At 42.8% G+C, this 19,385-nt stretch overlaps 1 protein-coding gene across 1 annotated transcript in view; it reads left to right on the forward strand.

The window, feature by feature from the left end:
* The first annotated feature begins 5,175 nt into the window (after window positions 1-5,175).
* Window positions 5,176-19,385, forward strand: part of LOC110984908 (cadherin EGF LAG seven-pass G-type receptor 2-like) — a 61,459-nt gene continuing 47,249 nt past the window's right edge. Inside the window, exons 1-3 of the mRNA XM_087135658.1 lie at window positions 5,176-8,427; window positions 11,419-12,183; window positions 17,471-18,112. Of these exons, the coding sequence (XP_086991784.1) occupies window positions 5,544-8,427; window positions 11,419-12,183; window positions 17,471-18,112 (4,291 nt within the window). The 5' untranslated portion in view covers window positions 5,176-5,543. The remainder of the gene's footprint in view (window positions 8,428-11,418; window positions 12,184-17,470; window positions 18,113-19,385) is intronic.

Below are 19,385 nucleotides of genomic sequence, written 5' to 3' on the forward strand. Positions count from 1 at the left end.
GGTGGAAATCTCATTCTGCTTGAAAACAACTCTCATTAATGACCCACCTAAATTGTTCATAATGTTTGTCACATTGCACTCAAAAATTTTACCCCCTCCCCCGAAAAAATAATACATGTAATGCTAACAAACATTGTGTGAGCTATCTTGGCTATCGTAGCTCATCAAGCCAGCGATCACGGTGGTGATTAAAATTCTGCTTTTTCACATACACCAAAGAAATGACTTGACCATCAGAAGAAGAGGAATCACTCCAATACTATCACAATCCATCGGTCTATCACCTCTGAAGTATCAACTTTCGTGACTAAATACAGATATTTATTTGTTGTAGTACAGGCACCACCGTTTCGTGTTTTCGCGAGCTCGCTCTGACTGGTTCAGTCAGCATTAGTCTCTTTTCAAGCGCGAATTAGCACTACCAGAGCGAAAAACCCTACGCTACTGTGTAAATAAAAAATACGCATACTGGCTGGTTTGCATCTGACGTCCTGCAGGCTCCACTTGTATCTTTCGAACATGCAATTTGCGTTTCGGTTTCATTATGGTCACTTCCGTCCACCGCTTGGCTATAGACGACGAAGTGCTGTGAAGTTTTTGTTCTTTTCGGCTGGGTGAGGTAGCGAAAAGAAGGTCACTATTTGGCAATTTCTGACTTAAAATGACTGCCAATATAATGCATCTACAAGAGATAGGGATGCAGTGCCTGTTTGCTGGCGAGCTTGTATTGGCAGCATGAATGCTTCTTTTTGTCAGAAATGTGTGAAAATTTGCGAATTAGTGTTGTAATTGGTTTTCACGGTATTAAGAAAGAAAATAAGCAGTAATACGTATATACCGGAAAACACCGGAAAACACCAGAAAATGCCGGAAAACACCGAAAGCTACTAGAAAACTACTGTCCCCAAAATACCGAAACACACCGGAAAACTTTAAAAAAAAAAGACAACACCGGAAAACACCAGAAACCTACTGAAAATGCCGGAAACACCAAAAGACTATATAACTCCCCCGAAAAGGAAAACTAAAAAACAAACAAACAAACAAACTAGAAAACTACCAAAAACACATTAAAAAACATTAAAACTTTCCGGAAAAATCCGAAAACTACTGGAAAATACCGGAAATATACTTTAAAACTCTGGAAAATACCTCAAAATACAAGAAACATCGGAAAACTACTAGAAAAAGCAAACTATTGCCATGGAAAAAAGGAAAACAAGAAAAACCGTAAGAAAACAACAGAAACTACTAGAAAACCTCGAAAACCTCCTGACCAGAAACCTACAGTAAAAACCAGACGACTACAGAAAAAAACAGGAAATCTACCGAAAAATAATGGAAACTACCAAAAATATGAAAGTTTTCCAAAAACTACAGAAAAATGCTGGAAAACACTGCAAACCCGCATCTGTAGATAGCTTGCTACCAGTCAACCACGGTTACAACGGTATGGTGCGGTGCGGTTTGAGGGTGCAGTGAACTAATTCCATTTCTTTCCATTTGTTGATGGGCTAGCCGATTACATTCTTAATTATTTACGCAAAACAGACACACTCCTTGAAACCTGAAGATTCCCCAAACCGTACTCGCAGCCATTTGTCAAATGGTTTCCCAAGTTTTCTCGGGCACTGAGGACCGTTTGCCATCCGTAATTTTATCCAGTCTGCCCTCGGATGAAAAGTCTTACAACCAGGGAGTTGAGACCTGGCCCATATTTCTACAATCTTTCTACTTTCGATCAAACAATCTCCTTTTTCAAAAGAAACTTTGGGGCACTTTGCCAATGAGCTTAGCAGGAAGTTTCAATCGAATTAGCTCCTTACACCCATTGGTCAGCCGGGAGACATGTTGACGCACGTGGTGGAGAAGTGTTCTTTGCTCACTTGTCTTGTTTGCTAAAATATGCATATTGTCAGAGGGGTGCCAATACGACGCTTTTAAAGTTGATCTATATCTGCGTTCTTCCGCGTTTGAAAACAAGGTTGTATGTGTCAGCTTCAATTCTTAATACGACCAGACGATTGAAAGTAAGGAGTCAAAACAACATACATAAAGGAATGTTAAATTCAGACTTTTCAGGCTGCAAATTTTTGTGATAGATTCTTTCAGGATGACTCGACAGGTATAATTGAAAGAAAAGATAACGGCAATTTACCGCGACCTAACATACCTGCGATGGTCGTGTATGTTGTAAAGTGGGCGTGGTTTAAATTGAAGTGGCGTCACATTTTTGAACCGAATACTGCATGTACTGTGTGGAACAATGAACAATGATTGCACTGCAAGGCTTCACAGTCACTTCGCCCCATTTCCACTTCGCCCCTACCGCTTCGGTTCAAATCACATCGCCCCATGGCCACTTCTGTCAAGGAAAATGGACGAGGAACTGCAGATTCGTGCTGAGTTTGCCTCGCCCATTCTCGACCAATCTACAGTTTAGAGTCCATTCTCTGACTTAAACTATTTCCCATTGTTACACGAACATGGAATTCCGAGTCTATGGCGCTCTTGCTGTTATAAGGTGGATGAAATCCTGGGGCTGGACTGCCAGCTTGTATTTCTGAACCACTGCTCTATTTTGCACTGCCTTAAAGTAGGCATCAATTTTCACCTTACCTCAATTTTGGCCTTACGAGTGTCTTTTGGGGTGATTTTCTCAAGAGAAAAATATCTTCAAAAGTCATCGGTTAAACCGCTAAAAATTGAAAGGAAAATGAAGGACGAGGAAGTGAACTTTTTATGTGTCTTGAACACCTTTGAAATTTTTGATTTTTTTTCCTGATTCTTTTGAAGTGGAGATATTTATCACTGTTGTCCATGGCAGTTTATTACTAGCCTTGCGTTATTCGTCGCAACGCCCAGCGCACGGCATGGAAGCGCGCACCTGCCGCTCGAAATCAAGGCGGCGAGCGACCTCACGCGGTCTTAGAAATATGCAAATCACTCAACTGGTTTAGCTGATTTGCATATGCCGTAGACCGCGTGGGGTCGCTCTTCCCCTTGATTTCGAGGGGCAGGTGCGATACCGTGCGCTGCGCTGAATTGGGTGTAGTCCACAAATTCAGTCCCCATCGAAAACGGTGTAAAATCAGCGTTGTTCGGGGCCCAATAATCCCGTACCAACATCCCTGAGGCATCTGAAACGCACGTTAAATTATTGTATGGTCCATAATCTTTCACTTCCATTTTAATTTTCTGTGGGTTAACCGATTGCATTTTGAGTTATTCCCCAAAATCAAATCCCCACCCCCCAAGAAGTGATTTTTCTAAAGGTCTGCTCGCAGCCGTTTTTCAAGTGACAATCCTCAACTTTCTCGGGCATTTAGGACCGTTTTCAACAGTATTTATCAGCCATTTTGCTCTCAGATGAAAGCCCAAAGACCAAGGGAGTCGACTCTGGCAAAGATTTACATAATCTCACCTTTTTGGGGGCCATACAATCTCCTTTTTCAAAAGATAATGGGGGGGGGGGCACTTTTAATGCTAATGAGCTGGCCATAAATTCTCGCTTGAATTAGTGGACTGCACCCTGAATAACGAACGCCTTGACCAAGGCTACCTACACCCTTATGAGGCTTGTGCCTCCAAGAGTTTGCATTGCGTTGGCTAATCGCAATACGCAGAATCTGTCGACCTTTTCCAGTCGCGCATTGGGTCTACAGATCTCGCGCAGTATGATTGGCCATGGTGTGTGGCAAACTCTTTCAGGCGCACTGTTGTCACCCGCGTATTATAAGGTTGCAGGGGAAAATACTCACGAGTTTCTCTTGCGTTCAAGACGCATATCAAATTTAAGCCCAGTTTAAGATTGTTCAATTTCTTTTCAAATTTCCATTCATTAACCGATGACTTTTGAAGATATTGTTTTCCATGGAATCTCACCCCTAGAAAGCAGTCTTGAAGCCCCTCGCCATTTTGAAATATCGATGCCTACACTTTTCGAAGAATAGACCGTTGCAGGATCCGATTTCTTCCAAGTCTCACTCAAACACAAGCTGGTATTCTTTTTGCTCGCCTAAATTAATCTGTCTTTTCTACCGATCTTCAAATTCATGGGCCACATAATGCTCTGTAACGTTGAGAATTTGTGTTCATGCAAATGGTGATTTGGCCCGTGCAAACACCGTGAGTTTTCGGCCTTTCTTAGACGTGGGGCTCCTGTTTCTTTAATTTCTCCACACTTTTGGTGGGGAAGAAATGGAATAGAACCCCCCAGTTTTCTCTCATTATAATGACTAAAAAAAGGCCCTGATAAGTCGAGACATGGTTTCCGTTTGTCCCTACGATCCGCCCTTAACAAAGTTGGACGTAGAAGCTAAACCAATGAAGGCCGCCAAAACCCCGCACGTTGTGAATGAGTATCCTATACAGAAATTTATTGCATGTAATGATCCCTTATAGCTCAAGCAATGTGGCACAAAAACTGTAACAAATAAAAGCTGGGCACTATATATTCAAGAAGTCTTTGTTTTTTTTTGTCGAAGAATACCCCCCACGAATAAATATATCGGAAAAAAGAAACATTTCACGTACACTTACTTTAAACAATTGCATGAAAGTCTCCAGGAACTGTCAAATTTTTAAGTGAAGTGACTCCTGAGCCAGCTGGCCAGGGGTACCATTTTGTGTAAAAACAAATCTGAGCGATCACAGGGTTCCAAGGATAGCCTCAGTCAGAACAAAAACTTACTCAACAAAACGAATCGTTTACTAAACCTTATGAAGTGGAAAAACACTGTACGACGTTTTTAACAAAGAGATCGGAGAAACCGACGAGTTGCGAAAAAAAAGTACGGGTAGTTACGTACATAATATTGTGTTGTAGACTTTTGGCTAGTAAAAACCTTGCCATTTTGATGAAGTCCAGAGGCAAGCCGAGACAGGTAGGCGGAGACCCCAATCTTGCGGAAACGATGTTCATCTTTTGAGCAACTTGATTGGTCACTCCCACATGTGACATATATACATGTATATACTAAACTTGCAGTATGCAAAGCAGGAAATATGATATAATATTTACAACTGAATAAGTAATTTAAGGACATGAGGTGTAAAATATATTATATTTAACATATCAAATGTAAATCAATTATATTTATGTTTGCATGCGTTGTCTACTTAAAATTGTCAGTGTATCTGAGAGGGTGAGGCGAACAGTGCATACAATGTCAGTCAATTAAGATCAAAGTGCAGCTGAAACATGGCAATTTTAAGCAACAGCGAGAGCATCGACCGGGACAGTTCTGCTGTGGATATTGGATGATGTTTTTTCATCGTATGAAGGAACACGCTTCTAAAAGTGGACGCAACGACATAAAAGTTCTACTTCTGGAGCTGTACTTCTGGATTTGTCGAAACTAGTCTGAAGTCTTGTAGATATTTGACGGTAAAACTTTTAACTTTGTCGCCCGGTGTGCTTATATAGTTTGTCCGCGTTTGTTACGACACACGTACGGCAGGCTTCGTGTAATCTGAACGAATCCTGAATGGTTCGAGTTATACACACTGGTGTAACCCTGGGTTAATTAAACTAATGGACGATGGCACATCTTGTTTTGATGTGGTATTTGGTATTTGCCATTTTTCCTGGGTGTCTCGGGGCCACTTTTAACGCACACATTTCCCACATGACATTGCCAGGAACGCCGATATTCAACTCGAGTCTCCCTAGCAGCGGGCAGCGTTGGCTTTACGGCATATCCCCCGTTTCAAAGTCAAAGCAAGCGAGTCACCTTGTTAGAATCAACGAAAACACTGGAGTCCTGACTCTGCACAGAGACATCAACTGCACAGCTTTGAACGAAAATCCATTCTTTTTGTACATTGAAGCGAGGACAAGCAGGATTAGTTCGTCGGCTCTGGACAATGGCCCATCAGACATTTATGTCCAGGTACCGGTTGCGGTTCACATCCACGGTGGACATTGTAAACTGAAACATGCCAAAAAGGAATATCGCAAAGATCATTTCAAAGGACGAGATCATGCCAGTCACAAACCAGTTCCAGATTATGATAAGCAGTTTATTGTAATGGACTACCCCACTGGCCCATGCTGGAATTCACAGGAAGTAATACTCTCAATGAACGACTTCCTGCCGAGTTCTGCTTCTCACTGTCGGGTGAATTACACTCTGAACAAACATAAGTCAGAGCATATGTTGTCGATGAATCAAAACACTGGGGATGTTATTTCTCCAGAGACTTCCTTATGCATGCACAGGCCAGACGACAAACATTTATCAGTTTTGGTAGAGTTTGCACCACTGTGCATGCATTACTACCACCATCTACACCATAATCCTGTCGTTGGAGTACGGATTCATGTACAACTTGATCTTCGAGTTGTTGGAACAAGCTTGTTTCCCAGAGTTGCGGCTGCAGAAGTCCCTGAGCCTGACATTAGTGCCACAAAAGCTCAACAACAGGCACGCCGTAATCGCAGTCCAAACTTCCCTCAAGGAATGTACATTGCCAATATTCCCGAGGAGCAACCAGTTGGATATATCGTCATGACTATCACTGCCTCGGACACTGATAGTGGGGAGGCAGGCCGGCTGACTTATTCAATGCTTGCAGAGCGTGATGCCAGAAGTCAGAACATGTTCAGTATCGACCCAGATAGTGGTATCATCACAACAACTCAAAGGCTTGATAGGGAAAGTATCGAAGAACATTTATTTGAGGTCACTGCCACTGACCATGGATCACCACAGCGGTCTATGTCAGCTTTTCTGCAGATTATGGTGGAAGATTTGAATGACCACCGGCCTGAGTTTGAACTGACCGAATACCACATCGAAATTGGGGAAAATGAGCCTGCAGGTACAACCTTGTATGAGTTACATGCAAGTGATGGTGATTCTAATTTTAATGCAGTGGTTCGTTATAGCATCATTAACCCAGAACCTCCTAATGATGCATTCCATATCAACTTGCGTTCAGGAATCATTACCACCCATACAAAGCTGGACCGGGAGGTCTTCCCAAGCTATGAATTGGTAGTCCTGGCTCAGGATCTTGGGACAAATCCTGGTCCGCTGAATACAACTGCGCAAGTTTTAATCACTGTCTTGGATGAGAATGACAACTACCCACAGTTCTCAAAGCGCACCTTTGAGGTCACCATTCCTGAAGATTCCCCACAAAATGCCATCATAGAGACCATAACAGCCACAGACAGGGACGCTGGATCTAATGCTGACATTCGTTACAGTATGGTCGGAGGACAAGGTCACTTTGTGATTGACCCATACAATGGAGAAATTCTGCTGACTTCAGCTCTTGATTACGAGAATACACCATCTTACCAGTTGGTCGTGCATGCTCAGGACAGTGGACGCTTAGTGCAATCCAATTCAACATGTGTCATAGTGAATATTTTAGATGTCAATGACAACTCCCCACGCTTCCCAACGACCCTGTATCAAACATCGATTAGAGAAGATGCTCGCATTGATTCATCTGTCATTACTCTTAATGCCTTTGATGGTGACTCAGGCGAGTTTGCACGCATTACCTACAGCATTCAAGATCCTGATACTGCACTTCCATTCACTATCAATACAGACACAGGGCAGATAACAACATCCTCATTGCTTGACAGAGAAACGTCCCCACTGTATGAGTTTACCGTTGTTGCGAGTGATCAAGGTGACCCGCCAAAAACAGCAACAACTGAGGTATCTGTGCGCATTACTGATGTCAATGACAATCCCCCAGTTTTTACTCAGAGTGAGTATTACGGTCGTGTTGATGAGGATGCTTCTCCAGGATTGACTGTGGTGACTGTCTCTGCTTATGATCCTGATGTAGGAAACAGTGTTTCATACCAAATTACAGCTGGCAACACAAGGAACCGTTTCAATATCATCAGCCAGAATAATCGTGGAATGATTACGGTCGCCCTACCCTTAGACTACAAGCAGGAACCACACTTTGTGCTGACAGTAACTGCATCAAATAATGAACAATCGAGCATGTGTCTGGTGTACATAAATGTCACTGATGCCAACACCTATAGACTAGTATTTGATCAGTCACCATATAGAGCAGAAGTAGCTGAAAATGTTGCTGTTGGGTACGTTGTTGTCCAAGTTCATGCTACGGATGGTGATGTTGGTGAGAATGCGCGTATCACATACTCCATGGATAGCATACCAAGCTTTGAAATTGACCCAAACAGTGGCAAGATCAAAACCCGAACCGAACTGGACCGTGAGACTACATCAAGTTACACCATTCGTGTGACGGCATCAGATCATGGATTAGAGCCACAGATAGACACGACTGAAGTGGAAATCTTCCTCACAGATATCAATGACAACCCCCCAGTCTTCACAGAGAGTGCTTACTCCACTGAGATTAGTGAGAGTGTAAGTCCCCAGTCCCTGGTCATACAGATTGAAGCTGAAGATGCCGATGAAGGTTAGTATTCAACTTTTGTATCGGAATATTTGAAACTCAAGTAAATTTACATGCGTGTGAATTCTTTTTATCAAAAACACCTGTGGGAAGATCACATCATCTCGATGAGGACCAACTTCCTTGGGGGATGGTATACTTCGGTCCCAACAGACTCGTCCCTAGCCGCTCAGGGATTTCTGGCGTGCTGTCTGACGTGCCGCGCCTCGAGGAGGAGGGCGCCCTCGCCTTCGTAGGTGGGGCACGGTGCCACAATATAAAAATCTGATACATCAGTATCAGCCAAAATATGATATCGACAGTGCCTACATGATGGGGGCAACTTTATGTGAAGTTATTAAGTCCTAAGTATGTTAGAAATAAGTTTGATTTTGTTTTACATGTGTTAGACTAAACTTACTAGCAAAGGTTCATGTATGTTATTTACTGTTGAGTGTTAGAGTGTCCCAGCTCTGAAGAATAAATTGCATGATTATTCATAGTGAACCAGGATTCTCTCCCGTAGAGCCATTTTTTCTTGGTTACAAAGAGATTGATCAAAACATGCAGGTAGAAATACATCTCATCAGCAGAGAGGCCATCACATACATGTATTATGTATATATGCCAAGACTGAAAACATTTCTTTTGTATTGCAGTTGGTATGAAATAATTGTTCCCATATCCAGACTTCATCGGCTTGTGATTCAATTGAAGAAATTGACTGCAAAAGTGCTGCAGGTCAAAGGAAATTAAAATCTCCTTACAACTTAAGTCAAACAGTACCTTGTTAGTAGAGCGTTAGTAGAGACTGTTCTGTTGGAAAGGTGCAAGATAAAACCTGGCATTTTGAAAGTGTTAGCTTTTTAGATCGAACATTTGAATAACACTGTATGTACAGGTAGTATTGCATTCTCTGTTATGTTCCTTTGGAGAACAGTATCCCACGAAGTACAAACATGTATATGCACTGCAAAATATTCACCAGTGGACTTTGCATGGGTTTCGATCACTCAAGTCAGTGGTGTTTAAATACTTTCATGTTGTCACGCATTTCCAGTCCAGATGGGAACAATACATACCCCAGCAAAGCACAAAGGTTTATCACATCCCACTCACCAGTTCCTGATATTCTTCATTGCATACAAAGTATGGAGGGTATGCAAATAAAAAGCATGCCATACAATGGCTCACACTTCACAAGCAGGCTTGTGTACATCAGTTAGATTCAGATAAAGGTTCAAGATGGAGTATTGGCATACCATGCAGGGGTCACATTTGTGAAAGGTGTGGGAGACACATTGTGTTGGATTCCAGATGGATTCATCATAATAAGTGTACATGTAAATCTGAATCATACATATACTTGTGTGTTTTATTGAAAATAAAGTTGAAAATGATTTAAATATAATACATTATTCACCATTAACATCTATTTTATATTTCAACTTGAAATGACAGTGAGTAGATCTCTCTCATTGGATGCCACCTGTGTAGGAAAATAGCAACTAGATTTATATGTAATGGGGGCGTGTGCACGCAGTGTGCAAAATGTTCTAAACATGCTGATTGAAATATGTTCGAGATATGGCATAGCCAATGGGTGTCACGTGAATTAAAGTAAAAAATGTGACCCACCATCCCAGAACCAGGCTGAAGTAGGTAACTTTATAACCCTAAAATAGTGGAACTTCCTCTGTTCAGATTTTCATAGGAGTTTTACAGCTATCACTACCCGTAAGAAGCTAACTGCAGACAGAATTATGATTTAACATGGAGCACTTTGAAGTGTAAAAAAAGTTGAAGGTGAGGAATTGTCCAACATCACAAATACTGACTTCAGCCTGATTTGTGGGTGGGGGGTCACAAATGCCAATGCACATGGCAATCTGTAGGAAGTAAGCATTTAATGAGAGAGACCTATGCGTAGGCCTCACGTATAATTTTACTGGAACATGTACATGTATAAATACAATTACGCATGCTGCTAACAATGGTTTACTTTATATTATATATATGTGGACTTGGTTGGGCCAATCCATCTTACATGTAGCTGTCAATCCTTTCTTGATAACAAACAGCCAAGAAATCGCCTGCGAGGTTTGACCCAGTAATGGGGACATAGATGTAAAATGACCCTTTTACTATGTGGCCCATTTAAACCCTGCCCATTCTAAATCCAGCCCACAGGCATAGCCCTGTTTCCTATGAGGAAAACCTTCCTACATTGTGTGTGTACTGGTCAGACTGTCCTCATAGAATTGTCAAATTACAATGTAGATTCCTACTGCTTGTTCTGGAAGGCCAGGTGAAAACAAAAAGCAAGGGTTTCGTTGTATCAAGATTTCATTGTAGCTACATGTAGCTTACACATCCTCTAGTCTAATCCCATCCCGTTGAATAAAAAATTTCACTTTTAATATCTTGCTGAGAGTGTTGGGGCTGAATATCAACATGTTTGTTTGATCTCACAGACTTCTCACAGATGTCCTGTCCTGTGTAGTGTATGCAACCGGTCTCATTTATATGCAGCCAGTCTAATGTGTATTTTAGGATAATGATGTAAGCTAGCATTGGGCCCATGCCGTTGTGATATCTGCAATATATGCCTCAGAATGTTCAGAGCTTCTCCACATTCGTATTATTGTGCCTAAAGTCTCCCAACATACAAACACAACATCCTGTTAATTTTTTTTATTCATTAGGGTTACCTATAGATTGAAAAGAATGGAATAATTCTGTGTCTGGCAGTCACTTAGTATTTTAACAACTTTTTAATATAAATTTCAGAACTGATATGATCCACTGTGAAATACTGGATAAACTTTGGTTCCTCTTGGTATCCTTGCTCCTCTCAATTTGTTCCTTTACATTTGCAAGCATAATTTTACTTGGAACTAAAAAACAGACATGAACGTGTCCTATTCATTTTCACTTGTCTTCATATCCCCAATTTTATACATATTTTCATTATAAAAATATCTTAATATTTGTTCTTGATTTCTGCATATGCAGGTACTAACAGTCAGATTTCCTACACGTTCAATAATGGTAATGATGGCAATGGAGCTTTTGTCATTGATGAAACCTCAGGCATCATCCGTACAGCAGTCCGTCTCGATCGCGAGGCCAAAGCAGAGTACAACTTAGTTGCCTTTGCTGTGGACGGGGGCCGTCCCACTCACCGCGAAACTGTGCAGATCACTGTCAGGCTGCGTGATGAGAATGACAACCCACCTGAGTTTCTTCAGGAGGAGATGGATGTGTACATCGCAGAGAACCGTAACCCTGGTGAACTGGTCTCCACCATCATTGCGAATGACCCGGATGAGGGCTACAACGCAATCATCCATTACTCCCTGATTGCAGGTGACCTGGACTTCTTTGAGATTGACAGTCGATCAGGGGAACTGACAACCCTGATTGAGCTGGACTATGAAGCCAGGAATGAGTACCAAGTAACCGTCAAGGCCACTTCAACACCCTTCTTCAGGTTGGCTACAGTCAACATCCATGTTGAGGACCAGAACGACAACAGTCCCATCCTAGAAGACTTTGAAATCTTCTTCAACTACTATGAGGGATTCTTCCCAGAAGGTGACATTGGACAGGTTCCTGCTCATGACCAGGATGTGTCAGACACCCTCCAGTACCTGATCATGAGGGGGAATGCAAATAACCACCTAATCCTGAATGGTACCACAGGGGGCATCAGACTCAATCCCAGTCTGAGGAATATTGATATCCCACAGAGAATGGAGATGTGGATACAAGTGTCAGGTGAGTTCTTAGATAAATCTGAGAAATGTAAACAAAAGCAGAAGGATTCTGTTGGTAAATTACTGCAACTATTGTCAGAATGTTCCAGGTGCAAGGAATTGATCAACCACATTATTGTGCCCTCTTGAATTTAAAATTTGGTTGCATTAGAAGAAGCAGTATTTACTTGCTGTAATTCAAAAGTCAGGTTGGAACAAAAGTGATACCAGTGATTGGCAAAATGGCCCCAATAGGAGGTGCAGTGGAAAAGTAAATCATAACATGCCGGTTATCCTTTCACCGGCATAAGGATGGCAGAATTATTACTTTTATTGTCGTATTATCTGGTAGGCTTCTGGATAGGTTTCTGTACCACAAACGCAAAGTTCTCTAATATACGACTAATTAATAGATGACAACACTGTCCCTGTTGTTTGTTCTGCAACTGACGATTTACTAGACAACTCCTTAAAAAATAGTATTGACAGACTGTCAAATAGACTGATGGACTTATGAACCAACAATCATTGAGTCGACAGACTAATGTTAAGGGTCGATAGACTCATTTGATGGGTCGATGGACTACTTTGACATAGATGCCAATTGGGCCTGTATGGCTACTGTGTCGACTTGAGAGTGTCTGGCTGTTGACCAGTGGTCTCCTGAGTGATTTGGGTGCAGACTGAATTCTGACCCTGGCATGGGCCCTTTAATGCCCTTTAATTGGAGTCTCTTGATGGACATTTCCATCAGGAATATGATTAGTCATGCACAAGTTTTACAATGCCCTCCTCAAAGTTTGATTTGCATGTAAACTTCCCCATTAGTCAAATCTTTGAAGGTTCATTGTGCAACTCTATAAATTAGCAGAATTAGCAGATGTTCTTCCGGGTCCCAACAACCTGCAAACTCCAAATTGATTAACCTCCCAAACAACTGAAACTGACATTCTGTCTCTAAAAATATTCGGTCAGGTTTGTGGGACAGTTCCCTTAAAACAATGAATTGGGTTGGCAAATGGGGTAAACATTATGACCTCCATCATTGCATACCACAGATGGCTCCATGTGGGTTGCATAAGGTTGGAAATATCCTTGGAATAAGGGGAGCAGGGTATCCATTTCCTGACTTAATAAATCAGAGAAGTCTGCGTATGGCTGTATGTGTGCTGATGTGACGATGACAAGGCTCTCCAGCTCTGTTCCCAGATCTATTTCCTCGCCTATAAGTGATCCACAGATTTGGGGCAATGTGTGAAGTGATAGCATGACAAACTTTGATAAAGTTCCCAGACACTCCAAGTGGAGTGTTTATTCAGCCATGATAGTATAGGAGAGTGGCCACCTCATGCGCAGTGTGTTAGTGCGCAGTGTACAGTATAGTTGCTCGCTTATATTACAACATCCCCCTCCTTTTGAAAGTACAATTTATGTAGAAGATTTACATGGTTGACAACTCTCATCAAAAATTTCCATATCATTCTTGCGATTATCCAGGTAAAGGGATGAATAAAATGTGAACTTGCATTGAACTGGGTCCGGTTTCAGATGTTTGCAATTCTGGTAGGCATAATTTGAACTTCCGAGATTATTTCAAACATCAACAAGGTTTAAACGTCGACAATTTTTAAAACACCACAACAGTGAATCGAAAGAACGGGTCACTAATCTACTATACTACAGTATATCTAGACAGTTTCTGGTTAAAAAACTCTTGTGCTCATAAAATCCTTGAGGTTGGCTTTCTCAGATGTACGGTATATACATGTAGGTAATCACTGGTTTGTATTCTACAACTCGGACAAGAAATTAATGTTAGTATGCAAGATTGTAGTGTTAAAAAAAGACTTGAGTTGGCCGGATGGTGTAACAGGGCCTTTATTTGTGGTGTACTGAATAGGCTTTCGGACACCCTTCCTGATCTGGTGGTAGCCGGTCAAGTAGTATTGATTTCCTCAGCTGATTTGGAGCCTAGGGTGGGGGTTTTTGTTCCTTCTTGATGGGGTTTTGGGGTTTCCCTGTGTCCACGAAGCTGAAACATGTGGGAGTAGTAGAGCATTGTGGGCCCGTCGTCTCTCTGATGTGTAATCGATTATGCCTCAGGATGTTGCCGTTTGGGGTGGCAACCTCGTACGACCTTGGCTCTTTACGAACTGTTGGGACTTCACCTGGTAGCCAAGCTTGAGAATTGTGGTTTAGAATGCAGACCTTCTGCCCAACATGAAGAGGTGGGAGCTCATTGGCTAAGTGTCTCCTGTCATGATCTGCTTTCATTCGGTCACGCCTCTGGTCATTGGTTTCGTTGATGTCTTTGTATCATGCTTGTAAGTATGGGTTGCAGCTTGGCAAACTTGTACGGGGTGGTCTGGCAAACATTATCTCGGCAGGAGATGGCAATTTGGCATCAATCGAAGTAGCCCTCAGGTTTAGGAATGCCTTGTCAAAGTTTCCTTTGATTTCTGGCATCTCTGGATGACTATCTTGATCGTCTGTAGAGCACGTTCCACAAAACTATTGGATTGGGAATACCGTGATGAGGATTTGTTTTTGGATGGTGGTAACAATGGGGGTGCGCAGTCCACACTCGCACTGCTTTGCCTCCTGTCAGTTGTCCAAGGGGCAAGCAAGAGCAAGATGACCATGACGAGGGCCAGCAGATGGCTGCACCACTGATGACGGAGCCCTGGTAGATCAGGCTTGCTAGAGCTCCGTTGGCCAGTCCATTTTTGGGTTTCATACCAGCCTTCATGGCTACTATGGCAGTACCAGGGCAAATTGAGGTCCTCGTTGTATTTCACCCCCATCTGGCAGTCCCCTCCTTTGGATAATTACACCTCTGCACCACATTTAGTGGGAGTTGGACTTAAACAAGAGAAGTCTGAACGGTCTGCAGCCACCAATGTTATGTATATCTACCAAAGCAAAATGTGTTGGAATATATGGCTTAAGACCACAATGTAAGCACAGACAAATCTGTACACCTCCATAATTTGAATTATCAATTGGAGGGTAAAATGAAACCCCTCTACTCAAAAAGGGTCAAGCAGTCTTGGACGGGGTTGGGTCTTTTCATTGTGCCAACACTGAACTTTGCCAGAGGAACAAAAACCTTGGCTGCATGGTACGTGCACTGGATGCCAATTGTGGAAGTGCCACTAATGTAAACCCTATCGTGAAAGAGAAGTCCAGGAATGTTTTGTGGGCTACGGCTCAGTGTTGTTAACAGTACAGAAGATTACTTGAAACTTGTTAGCTAACTCTTCTTACAGTATACCCCCACCACCCCACTAGTGTAGTGACTATTTAGGTGCACATGTAGTCAACTGTGACAGCATCCGTTTGCGTATAGCCTACCCTCTATTAATGTTCCATACCGTCATCTGCCTGTTACATTGCCAAGTCCAGTTGGGGCCTAGTCACTTCATAATGCTTGTCACCTGTCACAGACTCCCAGTCCACATGTGTTTGTCATTAATTACAATTTTGTCACACTTTGAGGTATTGTTCTCTGGAACCCAGAGGCTAATGCATGATTTTTCTCTCATGTCACATAATTTTGGAAGGGTTTTTTTAAAAAAATAAGGCAATGCAGTTATAATCATTCTTCTTGGTGTCAAATACCAATTTTTGTAATGATCTCAATTGGATATGACACCAGCAGTAGACTGTGATTTACTTTAAGAAATTGGAGTTCTGGCGGACATGTTCATGGAGGAGCTTGAGCAACTTGCCATCAACACATCAGACCACAGACCCAAAGTTTGGCTCTAATATGTGGACGACACTTTCGTCATCTGGCAGCATGGGCAGGACAACCTCCAACTCTTTCTGGAACACCTCAACGCGCTTCATAGCAACATCCGGTTCACCATGGAACAAGAACGTAATGGCAACATTTCGTTTCTTGATGTTGAGGTGAGCAGAAAGGAGGACGGCAGCCTAGCCCGCACGGTCTACCGCAAGCCCACCCACATGGACAGATACCTCCACAGCACGTCCTTCCACCACCCCAAGATCAAGTTGTCTGTCAATCGGGCCCTTGTCCACAGGGCATACAACATCTGCGACAAAGAATTCCTCGGCCAAGAACTCCACCACATCACCGCAGCACTGCAACGTAACGGATACAAGCCAATCCAAATCAAGACCCAAGATCCCAGATCCACCCCCCGGCCAAAGGGTCTCCTATACCCAAAGCCAACTAGTTAGAGGGCCGCTAGTTCCATCACCCTCCCCTACTTAGGCAGAACTTCCCACCATATCCAGCGCATTCTCCACAAGCATGGTATTCAAGTTTTCCACACAGCCCCACTGCAGTTACACAACCTGCTCACCTCGCACAAGACCGGCAGGACCCCCAGCGCAGATCAGGGGTGTACAGAATTCCTTGCCAATGTGGCAAAGTGTATATTGGCGAGATGGGCAGGGACCTCCCTACCCGAATCAATGAGCACAAAGCTCATGGCAGGAAGGGAGAGCTTGAAAAGTCGTCAATAATCAAGCACTCCCACACTGAAGACCATCAGATCAACTGTAGCCAAACTGGACTCATCACCAGCATCGAACTATGGTATCCCCACCGCATCAGGGAAGCCATAGAAATCATCAAGCATGACACAGTTCCCCAAGACTTCGGCTTCAGCATCAGCGATATCTGGTGCCCCATCCTCACATCCCAGTCCAATGGGTCTCCTATACCCAAGGACTCCCCAGTTAGGTTCCTTCCTTAGCCTATGGGTCTTCTCTACTCTTGGCACCCAGCCGTTCACTCTAAGCACACACTCAGGTCATGCAGTACCAGGATCCGGCGCAGCATCCATTGTTCCTGCCTTCACCGTTTCCGCCTCAACGCTTCACCGAACTAATCCCTACATCTGGATCCCTCTCTACACCATATAAGCTCCACTCCCAGTCAGAATCCTGCAGTCTCCTGAAGTTTCCTGAAGACTGACAGAGTACACTGTTCGAAACGTCGAGTTATTCCCCGGTTCTTCTCAGAACCACACGTACTCAAGAAAGAGATTTATCCATAGTGTAACCGCAATCGTTTTACTCATATAGTTTTTCACCATGAAACCTTCAAATCTTAAACTGGAGTTTCCTGGTCACAAGTCTGGTATCAGGCCACACTGGTGTCATTCTAGTTCTTACCTCTTGAACCTCTTGTTTGAAGGGAGGAAAAACCTTGGTATCCAAAAATTGAATGCCATTTCACTTTAGTTTTCTATATGCACTCAGCATGAAAATGCACTGAGGGCTTTAGATCAGATTGTTAACTTCCTGCTTTTTGTTTTGCATTGTCATTTCAGATGGCCTGAATGTTGTGTCGGCACAGTGCACCTTTCGTCTAACAATGGTCACTGATAACATGCTAATGAGCAGTATCACTGTCCAGCTGGAGGACACAAACTCCCAGGAATTCCTCTCTGCAAAGATCAATCGTTTCATCGATGCCCTATCCAACATCATCCCCACACAACGCAACCTGGTGTATGTTTTCAGCATCAAGAACCATGACATTGTGAGTGACCCACCCATCCTTGATGTCTCCTTTGCCGCCCAGCACCAAGACGGCACCTTCTTCACTTCCCAGTACCTCCAGGAGCGAGTCTACCTGATGCGGTCTATCCTCTCCGAAGTTTCCTTGGTGAAGGTGTTGCCCTTTGGTGACAACCTCTGCCTTTACGAGGTCTGCAGTAGTGAGAACATGCACTACCGGTGTCTCTCCCCGCTCTCCTTCTGGAGTTCATCGGGCTTCATTGCGACCCAGACCGTCATCTTTCGTTCTATCCATCCAGAGACTCTCTACAGGTGTGAGTGCCCACCAGGATTCACAGGCAACTATTGCACAACAGAGATCAACTATTGCTACTCTAATCCTTGTGGTAGCAATGGGCAGTGCATTCAGAAAGAAGCTGGATATACCTGCGTGTGCAATGATAACTTTGCAGGTGAGTGATTTTTCCCAGCACCTGTCAAATTAACCCTTCCTCAGCCCCCATTTCTTTACACAACAATTGTCGTTGACAGCACTGATGGACCAAGGGAGACAAACTCAGAGCCCTCTAAAAAGGAACTTAAAAAAAGCAGAAAAGGGGGTTTCAGCATCTTATTACTTCCCTTCTAAAAGTGTATGAAAAACCCCAAACCTTTAGCATCACCCCTCAGAAAGTCCATAAAAGGTTATTCAAATTCCCAAAGTTTTTAGCCCCCCACCATATTCCCTCCTCCCATTATTAATAAACAATTTTGTTTCACTCATAGAATGGAGTGGAAGTCAAAGGAGATCACTGAATAGTGAATATTCAGACAAAGCTGAATAGAGCATCAATAAATTATTCGTTGAAAAGGAATATAAATTGGAAAGTTATTCAAATATCAAGGAAGCCCTCTTTAATATAAACAAACAATCACAGATCATCAAAGGTAAAGACATATTTGTGCCGACAGACAACAGATGCAAAAATAGGATAAGCAGAAAGAATATAAGAAATTATGTCAAGTTAAAATAAAGACTTGCCTTATTAAACAGCCAGCCCTATGCAATTCCTACACACAGAAATGCACATATGGAAGATATATTTGTTTCAGATTGTGACCCCTTTGAGTTGCCATGTTAGACTCAAGAATCTTATCGAGCCTCTTCCTTGGACCTGGTCATGTTTCAACTGCTTACAAAATCTAAACATGCAGCAAGTGCCAGGCCCGTGCACCAAAATCGGCTCTTATTTTCTACTCTTGGCCAAGCTTTTCCACTTGAACGTGACCAAGGCTGTAAAAAAACAGCTTGCAGCCATCACACCCTTTGTCCTGGGGATGTTTATTTGCATCTCCTGCATTCACATACCCCTGCACAGCCTACATATGCAAATTTCCCATGTGCCTGTTACAATTTGCTGACAAGACTTGATTATGCATTCTGTCCCTTGACCCTCCACAATACACTGCGGTCCTACCGTCATGTTCGGCCTTCTTTTCTCAGTGCCTATCGTTTACGGACATGTCTTTTATGGCATTTTTTGGAGTTTCGAGTTCTGTACCTTTCGCGTTTGTGAATTGACTTGATTTCTATTTATGAGTAAAGAGTGATTTCTTATCTATCCGTAAGAATGCTTATTCTCGTATTTCGTATCTCGTATTTTGTATATTTTGTTGTTCTTTTCTGCCCCCTTTTTCTGTGCATTATCTACAGGTTTGGGTGTGACCTTCCATAGTGTGTTGCAG

Source organism: Acanthaster planci, linkage group LG04, assembly GCF_054643075.1.
Source record: "Acanthaster planci isolate LZ-2023a linkage group LG04, COTS_SCS, whole genome shotgun sequence".
In the NCBI taxonomy this organism is placed as follows: Eukaryota; Metazoa; Echinodermata; class Asteroidea; order Valvatida; family Acanthasteridae; genus Acanthaster; species Acanthaster planci.